The following is a 19,402-nucleotide window of genomic DNA, read 5'->3' as shown; positions in this document are numbered from 1 at the left end:
TGTTCAAACGCAACTAAAAATACCGCTCAAGTCCTATTTTCCTGTAGTGAAGTAACAAAATCTAAAATCAAACCATCTTATATAATATGTTAGTCCAAAAATTATTCCCCAATACGATTACCAATGAAGTTAACAAGAAAAATAAGTATCCAATGCAATTTTATATAATTACTCTAGCATTTCATATTTGTTAGATTAATCTCTCTAACATTAAACATATACTCTTTGTCATCATTAACGGGTCCTTGACCAAGTATAAATAATTAATAATAAATACTTTATAATTTAGTTAAATCTAGTATAAATAACTTGTAATATATACTTTAGTAGGTCAAATATATAAGAAATTATCTATTGTCAATAAAATTTCTAGATTATTTTAACAATATCAGTAAAATAATATGTAATTATATTTTAAAACTAAAATATATATATTCTAAAATTAAAATATTATTATTACATAAAAATAATTTTTAAAACTTAAATAATGTATGGACATGTTAGAAAAACCATAAAGTGATTAGATTTGAGTATAATTACTTACATAGTTACTTTAATTCTCACCCTCCTCCCTAGAATTGACTTCCTTGATCTCTTAATGATGGTATTAGCATGATTTTGGACCAATTCTTGTGTACAGGCTTTTATATATATATATATATATATATATATATATATATATATAACTTTGATTTAAACCTAAGCATTCTTGAAAAAGTTGAATATCCGACCAATAGGCCATAACTTAAAGAGTTCTATGTATGGGCTCAATGATACATTTAGCCCATTGTTGGATAATGGTGTGAAGGTGTGGGAAGTTCCAAGTAGAAGGAACTGCCCTATAAGGAAAGGAGTATCGTATTAGTTGGTTCATCTTTGGATTTGAATATAATGAACATTTCAAAAAGTTGTGGAGGGCCAAGACCCCTTAGCTCCCTTGGCAGTCTATGTCGTCGGCATGTAGTTGTGAATGAGTTTTATAAGATTATTTAAGTGTCTGCTATAGTTGCTTATATCATTTCACATAAATTGCAGCTGAAATGCTCCTACTTTAACATGTGACCTCTATGGAACGATGCATAAGACATATGTAGTGCAATCATAAGAATATATACCTTAAGTACGTGACACCATCAAACAAGCACCTACTGTTCCTGAGGAGCTTGAACGTAAGGTAAGTGAGAATAACAGTAATAAACTGGCTAAACTCATCAGTTGAAGTGTGACTAGCTCATCAGCAATGCTTCTTGGTGTAATTAAACCTAAAGTTCCCTGCAGGCTGTGCTTATATGTATGACATGATCCCTGAATGGCCTTAATGTGTTATAGATTAATGTGTATGACATGGTCCATGAAAAAGTCAAATCCAGAATCTTAGTCTTAATTGTATTTGGCCTTCATTCGATTTCCTTAAGGACAAGAAAGACCAAGAGTTTGCACAATTCTAATTTCGACAAAAAAAGGTGATTTTGGAGTTGCAAGATTTAATGAACTTTAGATGATTGATTGATCAAAATTGACAAGTCTTGACTTTTTATGGGGCATATAAGGAATAAGTGGCATCATAGGTTTGCAGGGAGGTCAGAAACAAGAAAAGAATAATAATATGCAGAAGCAATGAGTAAATACGTAGTTTGCCCTTTCAATTTGTCAAAGTATTTAGCTAGTATTTAATTTTTTATTTATCTAGTTTACACGTGAATTTGTATTCTGTTATTTAGGTTGACAGCTCCATACTAACACCGTTAATTTGTGCTAACATGACACTGATGGCCAATCCTAGAATGGCACGTAGGAGCCTCTCAATACAAGTTCAAATATCAACTAAAATACTTTTGGACAAATTCAAAGAAAAACTACATATTAACTTGTTTGAGTATTATTGGAGGAATGTATGATTGTGACAAATATTCATTGATTTTTCCTTTCAAAGATGATCCTTGGTGTTAAAGGAAATCATCTTTTAATTGTTTGAGTGGCAAGTCTTGTCTTGTTAAGAAGAATCCATCTTGGGGTTGATTTCCTCTAAAATGATCAAATCCATGAAATTGTGGCGCCCAAATGGTTCTTAGATCCCTTTCTTTTAAATTTTTGTGTCGACATTCGTTGGTTTTTCTCATCCCGATGCAAGCATGGAACATTATATTTATCTTGTAGTTGCCAAAAAGTGAAAACACACAATTCATAGCGCAAGCAAAGCAAAAGCATTGAAAACCAACTCTGAATCTCTTATTATTATCAATCCACAAACAAAGCTACCAGCAAAAACACAATCAAACAATGTCAACAACAAGAGGCGGGACTAGTCCAGGAATCAGCTTAGGGTCAATGAATCGCATTAACTTGGATGGGAGCAATGTGGGGGCAACATGTTTCATCCGTCGCGGCATCTTGAATGACCCACCGGAAGGTTGTTGCTGCATCATGTATAGCAACAGCAACGTTCAAGGGAGCAACAGTAGTGTACTGCTGGGGAGTAACATAAGGATCAAGAATTCAGGGGTTCATCTGTATTTTGGGGACTTGAAGTTAGGGGAAGAACCACGATCAACGAGCAGGAGAGCAGCCGAGTTTGGTACCATTGTGTTGCTTCCACTCCTTTTATTTTTGTGCCTATTATCTTCATTGCTAATGCGGTGGTAGCAATCCGCAATTTGGGACTGTCTCCTTACTGCTATGTTTTTCAAATTGTATCATATCATATATGATATTTGAAATCTTCATATCTAAATATGTAATAATTGAAATAAATAAATAAATGTTAAAATAATCTTATTTAACTTTCCCAAATTTTCTGCAATCAAGGTAAATTTTTTTTAAGCTGCGGAGTTCAATTATATATTTCTACGATGATATAAATTTATTATTTTAATAACTTCTATATTTATAACTTTTAAAAAAATAAATTAAATTTTTATCATTTTAACGGCTAAAATATAATTTTATCGTTATTAATTTAAACTTTTATAAATTATATAAAAAAATAAATAAATGAAAATATTTTCATCTCCACCCAATACCATGTAACTTCCATTGTTATGTTTCAAAGCAAACCAGAAACCTTGGCTTCCCCACTTACCCTGCCTCTACCTATCTTCCATCCATGTTGTATTGGTAGCTAGACACCACCAGGATTGCAGTTATGTCTACATACATATATTTTATCTATATCAATTTTTAAGTTCTTGAATGAATACGTGCCCGATCAATGAAATTATGAAAATATTTTTTAATAATTAAAATAAGTTATATTATCCATCAATGAAATATTAACTTTAAGGCTAAATCAAAATATTATTTTAATATAATATTTACATTTTAATTGTATTTTACACACTTTATTATCTCCATCAATTGTTAATTGAGTTGGTGTCACAAGTCAACTCGACATTAACTTACAGTTCATTACTACACCATGCTTTTAAATTTTATTTTACTCGCAATTTAATCTATTTTTTATTTTAGTACCGTATATATTTTATGTAGTAATATTAATAATTAATTTCAAACCACACATTTCATAATTTATTGTATTTATTTTTAAATATACATCTATATTCTAAATATATAATTTTCATATACATACATGTGTGATCAGATTTATAGTAATATATAATGAAAGAACCGTTGTCATGTGTATTTGTTGAACTTTTGTTCCCAACTTTCAAATTATATTATATAATTTGAATGTCATCGAAAAACATTAGAAAAAAAAGAGTATAAATATGTATAAAAAATATTATAATATTGATTTATTTTGTTATATTTAGAGTTTATATGCATGAAGATGTCAAATTACTTAGAATTTTGTTTAAGGAGGAAACTTATGATTTATTATTTAATGCTACCCACCACCTAACAATAAATCTAAAACTAACCCAATATACCTTTGATGGAACACAACACACATTGCTTCCATGTTTGCACTTTAATATGTTCTTTGTTTTTTTCAACATTGCTTTGCCTCTTGCCCCCCACATTTATTCAACAATCAATGCTTTCTTCTTATTATTATTAAAAATGATTAATGTTAATTATGGAAGTTAAGTGAGATGATAAGGGTTTCTCTTACCTTAACCAATAGTCAAATATTCGATTCTTGCCTTGAGTATAGAGTAGCTTTAAAACTCATGGTTGGCATCTATCTCTTAATAGACTTACAGAATATGGAGGATTGTACCATTTTTGAATGTTTTAAAAAAAAGATAAATGTTTTAATTAAAAGAAGGCTAAATACCATTTTTAACCCTATACTTTAATGAAATTTTTACTTTGGTCATTTATTATTATTTCAATCACTTTGCTCTTTTTACTTTCATTCTGTCACTCAATTTAGCTTTTTTAATAGTTTCCATTTAAAAAAATTAAACAAACCACTGACATGCTAACATGTATAAAAAATGAAAAATTTTACTTGAAAATTTAAAAAAATATCATTAAAAATCCAAAAAAAATCATAAAAATTTTCAAAAAAAATCATAATCTATTTTTGAAAATTATAAAAAAAAAATATCCAACTTATAGACCCAACTTAGATCTATTTTTATTTAAATGAGGTTTGCTATGTTTTGTCAAACTCATGGCATGAGTGAAAGGAAAAAAAAATTATATTTATAAAAAAATAGTGAATAATTAAATCATAGGTTGAGTGATAAGGTATTTATAAGTAAGTATTCTTTTAAGGTTGGGTTCAATCTTTAAAGATATTATGTTTAGTTGTTTTATTTAAGTATTTTATATAAAAATAATAAAATATAAAAATATTATTAAAAATTGATTTTTAAGTAGTGTCTTTAATTGAATTGGCATCGTGATATTAACTCAATCAAACACATTATATAAGAATAGATATACGAAAATGAACAAAATCACATTCATCTTTTAAGAAGTGAAAGACAAAAGCACCACTGGATTAATATTCAAATTCTAAAAACCCTTGATACATACTTTGTCTCATTCCACTTCGCCATGGATGTTAAAATTCAAATATCACTATCATCTTCATAGATGTCGGTTATATTCATAACCATCTCACCGCATCTCACTCAATTTAATATTTGTTAGTTATTTTTAATAATTTCAGTATGTATTTGACATATAAATATGATGTATGAGTTGTACCACAAAACATTGAAAAATAATTTAGGGCTTAGTGTTTAAGGTATAATATAATATTTTATTATATTTTTCATAAATGAATTTTATCTAATTATTACTCTAAAGAGGAAATTTGATTATCCTAAATATTGTCTTAACCAAATTAAAAGCTTCAACATTAATTAGAAAAGTGCTGAATCATATGTGAGGTTAAGAAGTAAATTTGAGAAATGTCCAATTTTTTACATCAAATTTTGCAATTTCCAATTTCGATGCCCAGCCCTAGAGAAAAGAAATGAAGTTTTCTATATTTGGTCCCACCTTCACTCCAATTACATGCTCCCACGTGGCCCAGCTAGTACGGTATTGAGTTGTCTTTGTATTCTCATTTTCCTGGTAAAATGAAACCGCTCATTTCCTTTCCTCATTTTCCATGCAAACGTAATTTCAGGAATTTGACAGCGTTCCATATTTTGAACACGTCATCACATGGTCCCACGTGGCGAGATCCCATCGGCTACCGACAACAGACAAACAGTTCTACGGCGCACACTGCTAATTTGTACCGCAACACCCCCTCTTCTATATCATTACATTAAATACGCGCTCTCCATTTTCACTTCTCTTTTCCAGCTCCAAATTCCAGTCAAAATATTTTCCAGGAAAATTCCCAGTAAGTCTATTTTTTCTCCGAATCCGAGCTTTTCATTTCAATTTAGTTGATAAATTTTAGCCAATATTTCCGTTAGCAGATCACTTTTCGCGATAATCTCTCATTTTTGGTATGTCCTGATTCTTGCTAATAAATCTATCTGTATTCTCAACTCGTTAATTTCCATCTCAATAGCATTTTCTTATTTGGTCAGTTATAAATTTCTAGCCTTTTTTTTCCCGTTTTGGATCTGTGGTCCAAGCTTAGGGCTTACTGTAACTTACATTTTAAACTGATAATTGAGATTTAGGGTCATAGGGTTTTCTAATTTTCTCCTTTTCATTTAGTAGTTTTGAATCGGGTGGGAAAGTTAGGTGTCTTTTATGCGGGGATCTGTTGATTAGTTTGCTATTGAACTCTGATGAGACGCCGCCCAGTGACGCTGGGTCCTTTAGAAGCGATGGAGAAGGGTTCCCCTAAGAATCAACAAACTCGGCTCTGTTTCTTAGCCTCTTTATCAGCCTTTTTCTGGATTTTGCTTTTGTATTTCCATTTTGTAGTTCTAGGAAGTAGCCCTACAGTTGAGGAGTCGATTACATTACAACCAGTCAAATTAGAATCTCCTTTGGTTAATGTTGAGTCCGTTCCTTCTTCGGTGACCGATACCCGTGTAGAGAAGGAGAAGCTTTCTCCTGTGAAACCTGTTCAGGATACAGCTGGTGAAAAGGTGGTGCCTTACCCGTTTATGAGAGCTTTGAGGACGGTGGAAAATAAGAGCGATCCATGTGGTGGAAGGTATATTTATGTGCATAAACTTCCTCCAAGGTTTAACGAGGATATGCTTAAGGAGTGTAGGAGTTTGAGCCTTTGGACTAATATGTGTAAATTTACTAGTAATAAAGGGCTTGGTCCCCCACTTGAGAATGTTGAAGGGGTGTTTGAGAATACCGGGTGGTATGCCACGAATCAGTTTGCGGTGGATGTGATATTCAGTAATCGTATGAAGCAGTATGAGTGCTTGACCAATGATTCCTCGATCGCAGCCGCAATATTTGTACCATTTTATGCTGGCTTTGATATTGCAAGGTATCTTTGGGGATATAATATCTCAACAAGGGATGCTGCTTCACTAGATTTGGTTGATTGGCTGATGAAGAGGCCTGAGTGGGGTATAATGGGAGGGAAGGATCATTTTCTCGTGGCTGGTAGAATTACCTGGGATTTCAGGAGATTGAGTGATGAAGAATCTGATTGGGGTAATAAGCTTCTGTTTCTACCTGCTGCAAGGAATATGTCAATGCTTGTTGTTGAGTCAAGCCCTTGGAATGCAAATGATTTTGGGATTCCATATCCAACCTACTTCCATCCTGCGAAGGATGAGGAAGTGTTTGTCTGGCAAGATCGGATGAGAAATTTGGAGAGGAAGTGGCTATTCTCTTTTGCAGGTGCACCTCGTCCTGGCAATCCAAAGTCAATAAGGGGGCAGATTATCGATCAGTGTAGGAATTCAAAGGTGTGCAAGTTGTTGGAATGTGATTTTGGGGAGAGCAAATGTCATTCACCAAGCAGCATAATGCAGATGTTCCAGAGCTCCCTCTTCTGCCTACAACCTCAAGGAGATTCATATACGAGGCGATCTGCTTTTGACTCAATGTTGGCTGGTTGTATTCCTGTCTTCTTCCATCCGGGCTCGGCATACACACAGTACACTTGGCATCTTCCCAAAAATTTTACCACCTATTCAGTGTTCATCCCAGAAGATGATATCCGTAAAAGGAATGTTAGCATAGAGGAGAGGCTCAGTCAAATTTCTCCTGAGCAAGTGAAGATCATGAGAGAGACAGTCATAAATCTCATTCCTAGGCTGATATATGCAGATCCTCGCTCTAAACTGGAGACTCTTCAAGATGCTTTTGATGTCGCCGTACAGGCAGTCATTGACAAAGTAACAAGGTTGAGGAGGAACATTATCCAAGGTCGTACTGAATATGATAACTTTGTGGAAGAAAATAGTTGGAAATATGACTTGTTAGATGAAGGACAGCGAGAGGTTGGAGCTCATGAATGGGATCCTTTCTTCTCAAAACCAAAGGATGAGCAGAGAGATCAATCTGCAGAAGCTGCGAAAAATTCTTGGAAGAATGAGCAGAGAGAGCAATGATAACTAGAAGTTGATGAAGCAGTATAGAAACTCAACCAAAGCTGTAATGCAATCTCCAGAGTCTCAAAACAAGATTTCCTGTTTTGAGTTGGGTGGTTTACAGGTATAACCTTGTAAGGGCCTTCTTGTGCATCAACTATAGATATTACCCACTAAGCATCTTAGGCCAGAGGTTTAAAACATCTATACATAATCTCTGCACCAAACAACAGTTAATATAAAAATTTCTGCTTTTGGGCTATGTATTTGGGTTAGTGATTCTTTTTGATGTTTGTTATGATAGCTGAGATGTCGTCCGTTTGTCTGCTTAGATGTTACAGTATTATCAATGCATACAAGAAATAATAACTAATAACCAGTTTTTGATTCATTGTGGGGATTCAGGAATTGGCTTTTTATGTACATTGAACCATTTATATCGATTACTTTTTGAGCATTGGGTTTCTTCTTCTTTGTGGAACATCTTGCTTTGCTTCAGCATGCAAGCATTCATTAAATGGTTATTAGTTATAGTAGTGCACCTTGTATTTTGTCTGGGTTTTCAAACTTTGAGCCTGTTCTTGTCATTCATTTATGTTCAGGGTTTAGTGTTTGTTTAAGAAGTTTGTCCAACAGTCATATGATAGACAGGCTTGTATTACATACATGTGGTAATTGGATATGATTAACCCCTAGGAAGGAAGTGCGTCAAAGCTGGTAATTGGATTTTGGAGCCAGCAAATGCACATATGGGCTTCGGCCCCAAAAAATACTATGGAGGTTGTATTGAATTGTATTTTTTTACTAGGCAAATTAATATTTATATATTAAATTAAAGAATAAATTTATTATATCGGTTAAAAGTTTCATTCATTTTTATTATTAAAAAAACCGATATAGTTAATAGATCAATTAAACAGTAAAATTTTTAGTAATAAAATTGGTCTGATTTTCTATTAAAAACTGAATTTCTATTATTAAAAGCCAGTTTTACTGTTTAATTAGAAATTGATAGAGGTAATAGATCAATTAAACATAAAGTGCACATTAAATTTTTACTATTAAAACATGTGTAATTTATGTTGTAGAGATCAATTTTTTATGGTAAAATTTTTTTAATAAAAGAATTAATTTATTTTTTATTCAATGTACATGAATTAAATTACTATTTTTAGGATAAAACGAGTAAAATGTAATTCAATTTTTAATATAAAATTTTCATGATGCTTTTATCTAAAAAAGTAGATGCTAAGTTATAAAAGATCAGACATTAAAAGGACCCTAGAGAAAACTCTTATGAGGGTGGTTCTCAAATTGTCGAAGAGCGTATGGTTGTTGAGGATGCTAGGAGTGATAAGTAGCTTAGCGGAATTAAGGTTATTACATCAATTGCTGCGGCGAAGATGGGAGGTTCGTGTTCGACATATTTCGAGGGATCAAAATGGGGTTGCGGATCACATGACTAAATGTGATGATATAGGGGACTTTTTGCTCCATTTATTTGTAGTTCCGTCGGTTTTGATTAGAGATTTGTTAGTTAAAAATCGTAATGGATCTAGATCTTTTTAACTTATAAATTAATTATTGTATTTGTCTAGTGCTATCCCTTTTTTTTTAAAAAAAATTAGAAATTTAAAAATCGTGGGATAATAAATTAGTAGTAGACTTTGTTTACTATGTTTATTTTTATTTTATTTTTAATTGGTATTTATATGTGGCTTTTGTTACACAGAAGGGTATCTACGGCAAGCATTGTTAATTTTTTATGTTGTAGACTAAATTTTAACACATGGTGAAATTAGTGACATCAGAATCCAAAAGTTATAAAAAATTTAACTAAAAAATATAAACATATTAAAAAGACTATAAAAATTTTAAAATAATTTAATAATATTTCATAAAAATATATAAAAATATATTTTTTTTACAATTTTATAAGATTATAAATTCAATTTTTTTATAAATTTTTCTTTATAAAAATTAAATGAAAATATTCATATGAATTTTTACATAAAATATTTTTTTATAATTTTTATAAATTTCTAAATTTTCTAATATTCAAATTGTCAAATATTTATTAAGCCACAAATTTGTTGCCAAACATAGATACAAATTTGAATTAAAAAACATAAGTGTCATTTTCAAGTTGTTTCCTATTCAGGAGATGATCATTTTCAAGTTCGTTTCCCATTTAGGAGATGATGGATTTGAGCGTGTTTAATCGCTGTTATCCTCTTAGTTAAGCGTAGTTACCAAAAAATGAATTTAATTTAAAAAGTTATATCTAATTATTTTTAGGTTAAAATATGTTATAAATCTTTGTACTCTTCACAAATTTAAAATTTAATCCCTATATTTTTTAAAAAGTAATGAGATATAAAAATATAAGGATTCAATTTTAAATTTGCGAAGAATTGGATAAAGGTATTTCTAGGAAAAGTGTGTTCGACCACCATGTAAGCTGTATAACTTGGAGTTGCTTCAGTGATTTTCCCAAATTAACAGCACGTTTGGTTGGAGGGAATGGAATAGCCATTCCCTCCTTATTCTTGGATGAACAGCTATGGCATAGTTTGGTTCACCGTTTTCTTCATTCGGCGAATGGCTATTCCTTTATTATTCGTCTAATTTACCGAATCATCATTCGGCGAAGGGAGTTAAGAATAGCCCATTCAACGACGGATGTAATAGCAAAAATTTTCCCTCAGACAATTTTACCCTGTGTTTCTTCACCCCTCGACCGTCAATTCGGTCGTTGTTGTAAAAGTGCTGCTCCCTCGATTCCGTCACTGCGAACCGTAGATTTATCTCCGACTCGTTCCCCACCTCCGCAGCCTCCTTTCCTTTGTGAGAACTCTGTAAGTTCAACTTCTTCCCCTTCTTGTTTTATAATTTCAATTATGTTTGTATTATTGGTTCCGTTTTTCCTCTTTCCTTTCGATTTTTTTCAATTATTATTGAGAAATCTAGTTCAGTAATTATTTTTCCATAATTTTCTTGAATTTTGAAGAAAAATGGAATTTTTTTAGTTGCGCAGTCTTGAATTTTTTTTTCAACTATCACTATCGCGTCTTATACTGTTCATTGTTGTCATGCTCACAAGGGTCTTATGGCTGTGTTTTCTTCTTTTCTTCTGCAGAGCTATTATTATAGGTCTCTTGAAGTTCTTCTTGGGTATCAGTATCCTTTTGACATGGATTTATAGCATTAATTCATTTCTATCACTTGATCTTGCTTACCGCTTTTGTCTTTTGGTGGATCATGGTGTTGTTTCTTTCCTTGTAGTATCTCTTCTCATCTTCAATGACTTGCTGAACTGTAACTTTGGTGGAATGAACATCAGCAGAACTTATTTGACATAACCAATCCTCAGGTTTTAAATGAACCTTTGGAGTTCAGGTTATTTATCATGTGAATCATCAGGGCTTATGTTCATTATGGGTGCGAAAATTTATCCTGACCTTTTATATAGTTCTGAATTTGTTGAAGGTGTTCTCTGTTGATATAACAACTTACTACTGCAATTTTTGTTTCCTTAATGAGATCTTTTTTTCTTTCATCTCAACCTGTTTCAGGGTTTGTATCTGTTGTTTGATCTATTATAAGTATAACATAAGGTAGGAAGGGCATAAAATACCAAACATTAAACCTCAAGTAGATTGTTGAAAATGTTGGTTTAGGCTTGTCTGCCTTTGTCATTGTTTTACCGTTGATGGACTGGAAAGAAACGAGATAAAGGTAGGTTTGCACTCATTGTAATATCTCAGATTATCTTTAAGGTATTTAACTCTTTTTTCCTGGATGATATGGAACTCTATCTAAATTGGCAAAATAACTTATTTGCTTGAGTATCTGCATCTAAATTGGCAAAATAACTTATTTGCTTGAGTATCTGCAGTATAACTAAGATCTTTCTATTTCTATGTGAAGTTGATATCTTTCAAATAATGATATAGAATATTTGGTCTTATTTTCTATCGCTGTTTTCTTTAACAAGTTGCAACCTATATAACTTTTTATTTATCACATCTTTTAGTCTTTGGAAGTAATATTAGAAAACACACTCTAAAAGGTGTTCTGTGGTTGCGATTTGTTATTATGTTTGATGATTCAGTACATTGATTTTGATTTCAATGTCTTCTGTTATGATTGTTTTAGTTGAACCTTGATCCTTGTTCAGATATACAACAGATATTGACATGTGGTCCTTTGGCTGCATAGTTGCCGAACTCTTTTTAAGGCTGCCGTTATTCCCAGGTGCTTCAGAATTTGATCTTCTAAGGCGAATGATTGAAATACTTGGGTATGCCTCTTGCTTTGGTGGATGCATTTTGGCTAATAATTTCACGCTATTCTAGGCATCAGTTTCTTTAATTGATTTAGGAATAGATATTTCTTTGGTAGGTTTGATAGGAGGATAATCAAGTCTCTCTCTCTCTCTCTGTGTGAGTCCCCCTTGGGGTTCTAAGATTGACCACCCGTGATCATATTAAACAATTTGGTTCAGCAATTATTTTTCCATAATTTTCTTGAATTTTGAAGAAAAATGGAATTTTTTTAGTTGCAAAGACTGCAGTCTGTGGATAGGGTTAGAAATTGTAGATTTTGGTATTGGGACCTTTTTCATTAACCAACTGGTTAAATCCAGATGATAGAACTGGTATGTTTGTATTATTGGTGTTTGCTGCCATGGATACAATCTTGGTTTTTGTCTTGTGACATCTTTGTTTTCCTTATACAGGGTAAAGACTACAGGTCTCAGTTTCAAATGGGAAATGGTGCTTTTTTTGGAGCTAGTTATATCCAGGTAAATTGTATGAAGCCATATTATATTTGTTGAATTGAGCAGAGATGAAGAACTTAGCAGAATAGACAAGTTATTGGATTTTTAGTACCTAGAAAATTGACTTTTATGCTTAGATCCAGTATAACATGGATCTATGCACTGCTATGGTTTGTCTTCCTTGTCATTGTTTCTGTTAAAATATGCACTGGTAAATTTGTTCCTAAATATGCCATTAAGGTCTATTTGGCATGAACAAAAGAGCTGGAAGTAGCTTTAAAAAAGGAAGAAAGGTCTCTTGATTCTCTCAAGCATTTTAATAAACTCATGCTGGATTAAATACAGTGATTATTGATATTCTGTTGTGACATCCAGTCCATGTCCTCCAGTGAATTAACCACATTCTTTATGCATATCTACGGAGCACAATGAAACAGCAACAATAATTGGTCAATATTATCCTTCTCTAAGCTTTTTTAATGCCTTGTCTCCATCTTTGTTTTTGTTAGCTTTGTTTAATGTCTATTTTCCATAGAGAAGAAATTAGATTCTCTTTTCTTGCATCATCTGACACTGCTTTATTTGGTTGGTGATTTGAACAATTTGGCATGGATTTGAAGTTAGAGCAGTTCATTAGATAGTGTGAAATAGAAGCACATTGATCATAATAGAGAAGAATTGGAGTTCAAATAGAATCCTTTAATACTGCAAGTTTCTATCGCGTGTTGCATTGATGCAAATGTTGAATAGGACAGAGTAGGAAATGCAAAATTGGATCAATTCCTTTTATTGAAACATATAAAATTACATAAACAAGACTGGTGTATTGAATCGGCTACCTGTCCAAGAAAGAAAATGGCTTTTTGTCAGGTCGTAAGAGGTGTACTTTTTCTTTATTTTGCATTCTTTTGTTTTGTTTTCCAAGTATTCGTTTCGGGTACTTTAAAAGCTTGCTATAGATTTTTCACTCTTGTTAAAGAATACAGGAGATGCTCATTTTGCTATACTGTTTGCAGGTATTCCTAGAATGTGATTTCCTTATCTGTTCATAATTTGCAGAATTTATGAAGTTGAACCCGAAAAATCGGAAACTTGCAAGAGGTTGTGAAAGATGGGAGCATTCAGTTCAAAAAATCAGCATATAAGTTCTTAAAATCGAATTTTAGGTTTCATGAGGGGATCATATTGAACTGGGAAATGTAATCGCTTGAGCATTTGTATCATTTGGGACAGCTTCTGCACAGTTTTATTATGGCTGAAATTTGCTATTATTTGGCATCACTTCATGTATCTGTTCTTTTGTCAAGCCTAATAGAAGTTTTTGGTCAGCTGGCACTGCAAACTTCTTGTTATCATATTATTATAAAGGATAAAATAAAATATAAAAATATGTTTTCTATTAAAATTGACTATTAAAATAAAATGTTATTAGAAGATTATCATAGCATAGTTAAACTTATTTTTTTATATTGGCGATTGTGTCTTAAGAGAATAGGTGAGAGGTTAGATTAAAGCAAATATATTAGGCATTCAAATATTCATAATAATAATTTTATATTAAAATTATTATTAAAAATTATATTAATAATGTTATTAAATTATATATTATTTTATTAAATTATATTTAATAATAATTATGTTAAAATATGATTAAATTATTTATTTTTATTTTTATTAAAAAATATTTAACAATAATCTTATTAAAATTTAATAACAATAATCATCTATCAACAAAAATTCTGTTAAGGGTATTTTGGTCATTTTAGCCTTTTTCCTTATTCTATTACAACATCATTCCATTCAACCAAACACAATAATTCTATTATAACTCTACTCCATTCCATTCAACCAAACAGTTGAATTATTGATTACAGCTCTATTCCATTACAGCTCTATTCAATTACATCCCTATTCCATTACAGTGAAGATTACAGCTCTATTTCATTACAGCTCTATTCAATTACATCCCTATTCTATTACAGTGAACCAAACGTAACGTAAGAGTTTGGTAGGTTTCAGTGACAGCTTCCCATGGAAAGGAAACAGTGGGTTAAAGTTAAAATGATTGGGATTTGGTTGTTTCTTTGCATCATTGCACATAGATTTTCCATAATATTTTACTGGATTTCAGTACCTTAGAACGATGGCAAATCAAAATCCCAAATAAAATAAAAGGGTAAGTTACATCAACAGTCACTCAATTTTGAGGTAACTGACAAAACAATCATCTAAGTTTCATTTTAGTCACTCAACTTTCAAAAAGTTATAAAATAGTCTTTTTTGCCGTTTTCCGTCACAGACTTCACGGAAAAGTGACGTTGCATGTGACGGCGTCTTTGATGTTAAAAAATCGTCCAGCTAGCCGGTTACTCTCAATTTGACAGCCCTACCAGCCCTACCAGCCCTGCTAAACATTCTTCTTCTGCTACTCATCCCTCTTCCTCAAATTCCAGTGGAAGTATTTCAGATAGTTCTAGCTTCAATGGTCACTGGAATGGTCCATCTGTACCTAGTGAGATACCTCCATCTTATGCTTTTCCTGCAATGAATCTCCATTATCAAAGTTGGGAGCACCATTCCCCTCCATTCTCTACATCTAACCGTCGTTAATGTGGGTTTTCAAACATTCTTCTTCGCACTTGCTGCAGCAGTTAATATGGCAAGCCTTCTGCTTTTTCTTCTTAGTAGGCTTCCTTTGAGGGCATTCAGATGGGCAAACAAGGGTCTTCTGGTTACAAGCACTTTTCCCTTTGCAGTAGGCTCTTTCTTGCCCGGTCTTTGATGACAACATGTCATAATTCACTTCATCATCGTCTTTCTTATTCTTCTTCTTATCTCCATTGCCCTTGTTTTTGCCTTTGCCCTCGTCGTTGTCGCCCTTGCCCTTACCATCGCTGTTGCCATATCCGTTACCATTGTTGTTGCCATTCCCACTATTACCCTTACCTTCACCATGCACAATGGCGGCTTCAGTGGATAGCAGTACAATAACGAGAACCACCAGAATACTATACAACATCATCTCGTAATCGAATTGACACACTAATTATATGTTTGTTTCTCCTCTTTATAGCTTATGATTATTATTAGTGGTAGAGTCGATTAATGGAGGAGAGTTTTCAAGAGCACCATTATCAAAGTTGGGAGCACCATTTCCCTCGAAGCCTCTTCATCGGGTACTTTCAAGCGCATTGAGGCGCCTTTTCTTCAAGCATTGCATTTGATGTTTTGACGACTACTTATTTCAGTTTCTAAACCCATGTTGCAATGCTTCAATAATTCTGTATGTTGCTACACTTTCTGCAAAGGTTAGGAATAAATTGATGGAAATTTCCATGCTTGATTCTTGATTTGTAAAGTTCAGGGCTCAAATGGGTGACTTAAGACTAGGTCACTAAGAGGTTCTCAGAAACTAAAAAGTTTCCATGCAGCTGGAGGTTTTCAGCTTGATTCTTTTTCTGCTGCTGCTGCTTCTTCTTCTTTTTCTTCTTCTCCTTCTTCTTCCTCTCTTCTTCTTCTTCTTCTTTTTCTCTGTTAAATGGGTTTTTTTTTTGGTTTTTTTCAATTTCTTTGTCCAACGTGGTAAGTTAACTGGCCACATAAGCTAGTTAACTTGCCACGTCAGCGATTCTGTTAAGACATTAACGGAAACTGTTAGTCAGTGACTGTTTTGTCAGTTTTTTATAACGTTAGTGATTGTTTTGTTATTTTTTAAAAGTTGGGCGACTGAAATGAAACCTAAGTGACTATTTTGTTAGTTACACTAAAGTTAAGTGATTGTTGGTGAAATTTACCCAAAATAAAATTAAATACGTGGGGGAATTTAATGACGATTTCCTACGTTTACATGTACTTGCTCACTCTTTTGCCTTTTATAAATTTGCCGTTCAATCTTTTTATGGAATGACGTTTGAAGAGAATGATGATGGTTTTAGAATGTATTAAAATCAAGCATAACATCTCGTGAGGCCAAGAGCCTGCCTGCCTGAGGATTTCAGCTCAGCTCCTTGAAGAAAACCCAGAGCCACAACAAAGGATCCTCGTGAGGAAGAGCTCTTATTTTTCACGAGTTTCATATTCTTTCCTACATCTCAAACATGTTCCCAAAGCCATGTTTGAACTCTCTTCTTCCCCTTCAAATACCCCCCCACTTCCATCCTCACCTTCCAACTATCTTTGTCTCTACTTCTCTATGGAACCCAAATTGCACCTTTTCTTTTCAGCTCTTTGCTTCTACTTGGTTTCTGCATATGGAAACACTCTTCGCACTTACATTGTTCAGTTGCACCCACATGGTGTAACCAGTTCTTTGTTTCCTACTAAGTTTCTTTGGCATCTCTCATTTCTTGATCAAACTCTTTCCTCCGAGGAATACTCTTCGTCTCGTCTTCTCTACTCTTATGGTTCTGCCATGGAAGGGTTTGCAGCTCTGTTGACTGAAACCGAGATAGAGTTATTGCGAGGTTTGCCTGATGTTGTTGCAGTCAGACCTGACCAGCTGCTTCAGCTTCAAACTACTTACTCTTACAAGTTCTTGGGACTTAGTTCCACTACAGATGGTGCTTGGGTTAAATCCGAATTCGGTCGTGGAACGATTATTGGGGTGCTTGACACAGGTGTTTGGCCCGAGAGTCCTAGTTTCGCTGACCAGGGAATGCCACCGGTTCCCAAAAGATGGAAAGGGATGTGCCAAGAAGGGCAAAACTTCAAGGCCACGAGTTGCAACCGTAAACTCATCGGCGCTAGGTTCTTTATAAAAGGTCATCATGTTTCCTCAGTGCCACCATCAGAAAACATGGTTGATGAGTACATATCACCCAGGGATTCCTCTGGGCATGGAACTCATACATCATCCACAGCTGGAGGAGTTTCTGTTCCAATGGCAAGCGTGCTTGGTAATGGTGCCGGTGTGGCCCGTGGAATGGCACCTGGAGCCCACATTGCAGTGTACAAAGTCTGCTGGTTCAATGGCTGTTACAGCTCCGATATTCTAGCTGCAATTGATGTTGCAATTGTGGATGGAGTTGATGTGCTTTCACTCTCTCTAGGTGGCTTCCCATTGCCACTTTTTGATGATAGCATAGCCATTGGCAGTTTCCGAGCAGTCGAGCAAGGCATATCAGTGATTTGTGCTGCAGGGAACAATGGGCCAATTCAAAGTTCAGTTGCCAATATAGCTCCTTGGATTGCTACTATTGGTGCTAGCACACTCGATCGGAAGTTTCCAGCTATAGTTCGGATGGGCAATGGAGAATATGTTTATGGCGAGTCTTTGTTCCCTGGGAAGATTTTACCGATTGCCGAAAAGGAACTTGAACTGGTCTATGTCACTGGTGGGAACAGTGGAAGTGAATTTTGCTTTAGAGGGTCTCTTCCAAAAGAAAAAGTTAGAGGCAAAATGGTTGTTTGTGACAGAGGTGTGAATGGAAGAGCAGAAAAAGGTGTAGCTGTCAAAGAAGCTGGTGGTGCTGCCATGATATTAGCCAATACAGAGATAAACCTCGAGGAAGACTCGGTTGATGCTCATGTCTTACCGGCAACAGAGATCGGTTATGCAGAGGCAGTACGTCTAAAAACTTACATGAACACCACCAGTCATCCTAGAGCTAGAATCGTATTCGGTGGAACTGTCATAGGAAGGTCGCGAGCACCGGAAGTAGCACAATTTTCAGCCAGAGGACCCAATCTATATGATTCTACAATCCTCAAACCAGATGTGATTGCTCCAGGGGTTAATATCATTGCTGCTTGGCCTCAAAACTTAGGTCCCACTGGCCTTCCAGAAGATACTAGAAGAGTTAATTTCACTGTCATGTCGGGTACTTCCATGGCATGCCCTCATGTTAGTGGAATTGCAGCTTTGATTCACTCAGCTCACCAAGGGTGGACCCCAGCAGCCATTAAATCTGCAATAATGACATCTGCTGATGCAAGTGACCATAGGGGAAAACCAATTATGGATGGAAGCAAACCAGCAGCTGTTTTTGCCATTGGAGCAGGACATGTAAACCCTAATAGAGCCATTGACCCTGGATTGATCTATGATATCAAGCCAGATGAGTATGTCATTCATCTTTGCACCCTCGGATACACAAGATCAGAAATCTTTACAATCACACACAGGAATGTCAGTTGCAGTGAAATGTTAAAGATGAACAGGGGTTTCAGCCTCAACTACCCCTCTATTTCTGTAGCTTTCAAGCATGGGGTGAAGAGTAAGATGATCACAAGGAGACTAACAAATGTGGGGAATCCTAATTCTGTGTATTCAGTGCAAGTGAAGCCTCCTGAGGGAGTCAAAGTGAGGGTCAAACCTAGAAGGCTAATATTCAAGCATATCAATCAAAGTTTGAGTTACAGAATATGGGTAATATCAAGGAAGAAAACTCAAACAAAGAAGATAAGCTATGCAGAAGGGCAGTTGACATGGATGAATGCTCGCAATAGCTTCCACAGGGTTCGAAGCCCGATTTCAGTCACTTGGAAGTAGTAGAAGCTTAGCCACCTACCTTTTTTCTTTCTAGTTCTTATTTTAATGTCTCATTGGAATAGCTTTAAAAAAGCATGGTTTATCTATATTTGAGTTGAGCATATACCATGTTTTAAGTGAGATTCAAACAGTACTGCCAAAAGCTCTTCATCATCAAAATGAAGAGTGAAGCAATAATAACAACTGCTGTTTAAAATACATAAATTGGGCTTTCAAGCTCTGCATTATTTGCTATAGATC

The 19,402-nt window shown here is 34.2% G+C and overlaps 2 protein-coding genes across 2 annotated transcripts; both read left to right on the top strand.

The window, feature by feature from the left end:
• The first annotated feature begins 5,531 nt into the window (after positions 1 to 5,531).
• LOC107952738 (xyloglucan galactosyltransferase MUR3) lies at positions 5,532 to 8,280 on the top strand. Its single transcript, XM_016887900.2, has one exon. The coding sequence runs from the start codon at positions 6,171 to 6,173 to the stop codon at positions 7,908 to 7,910; it is 1,740 nt and encodes a 579-aa protein (XP_016743389.2). The 5' UTR covers positions 5,532 to 6,170; the 3' UTR covers positions 7,911 to 8,280.
• An 8,115-nt stretch (positions 8,281 to 16,395) lies between these two features.
• Positions 16,396 to 19,248, top strand: LOC121232331 (subtilisin-like protease SBT1.2). The gene has a single exon (XM_041118088.1). It carries the CDS (start codon positions 16,784 to 16,786, stop codon positions 19,160 to 19,162), a length of 2,379 nt encoding a protein of 792 aa, XP_040974022.1. The 5' UTR covers positions 16,396 to 16,783; the 3' UTR covers positions 19,163 to 19,248.
• Positions 19,249 to 19,402: the final 154 nt, after the last annotated feature.

The sequence above is a fragment of the Gossypium hirsutum genome, chromosome A07, assembly GCF_007990345.1.
Source record: "Gossypium hirsutum isolate 1008001.06 chromosome A07, Gossypium_hirsutum_v2.1, whole genome shotgun sequence".
In the NCBI taxonomy this organism is placed as follows: domain Eukaryota; kingdom Viridiplantae; phylum Streptophyta; class Magnoliopsida; order Malvales; family Malvaceae; genus Gossypium; species Gossypium hirsutum.
Note: the sequence above shows the minus strand (reverse complement) of the source record. Positions and strands in the feature narration are given on the sequence as shown.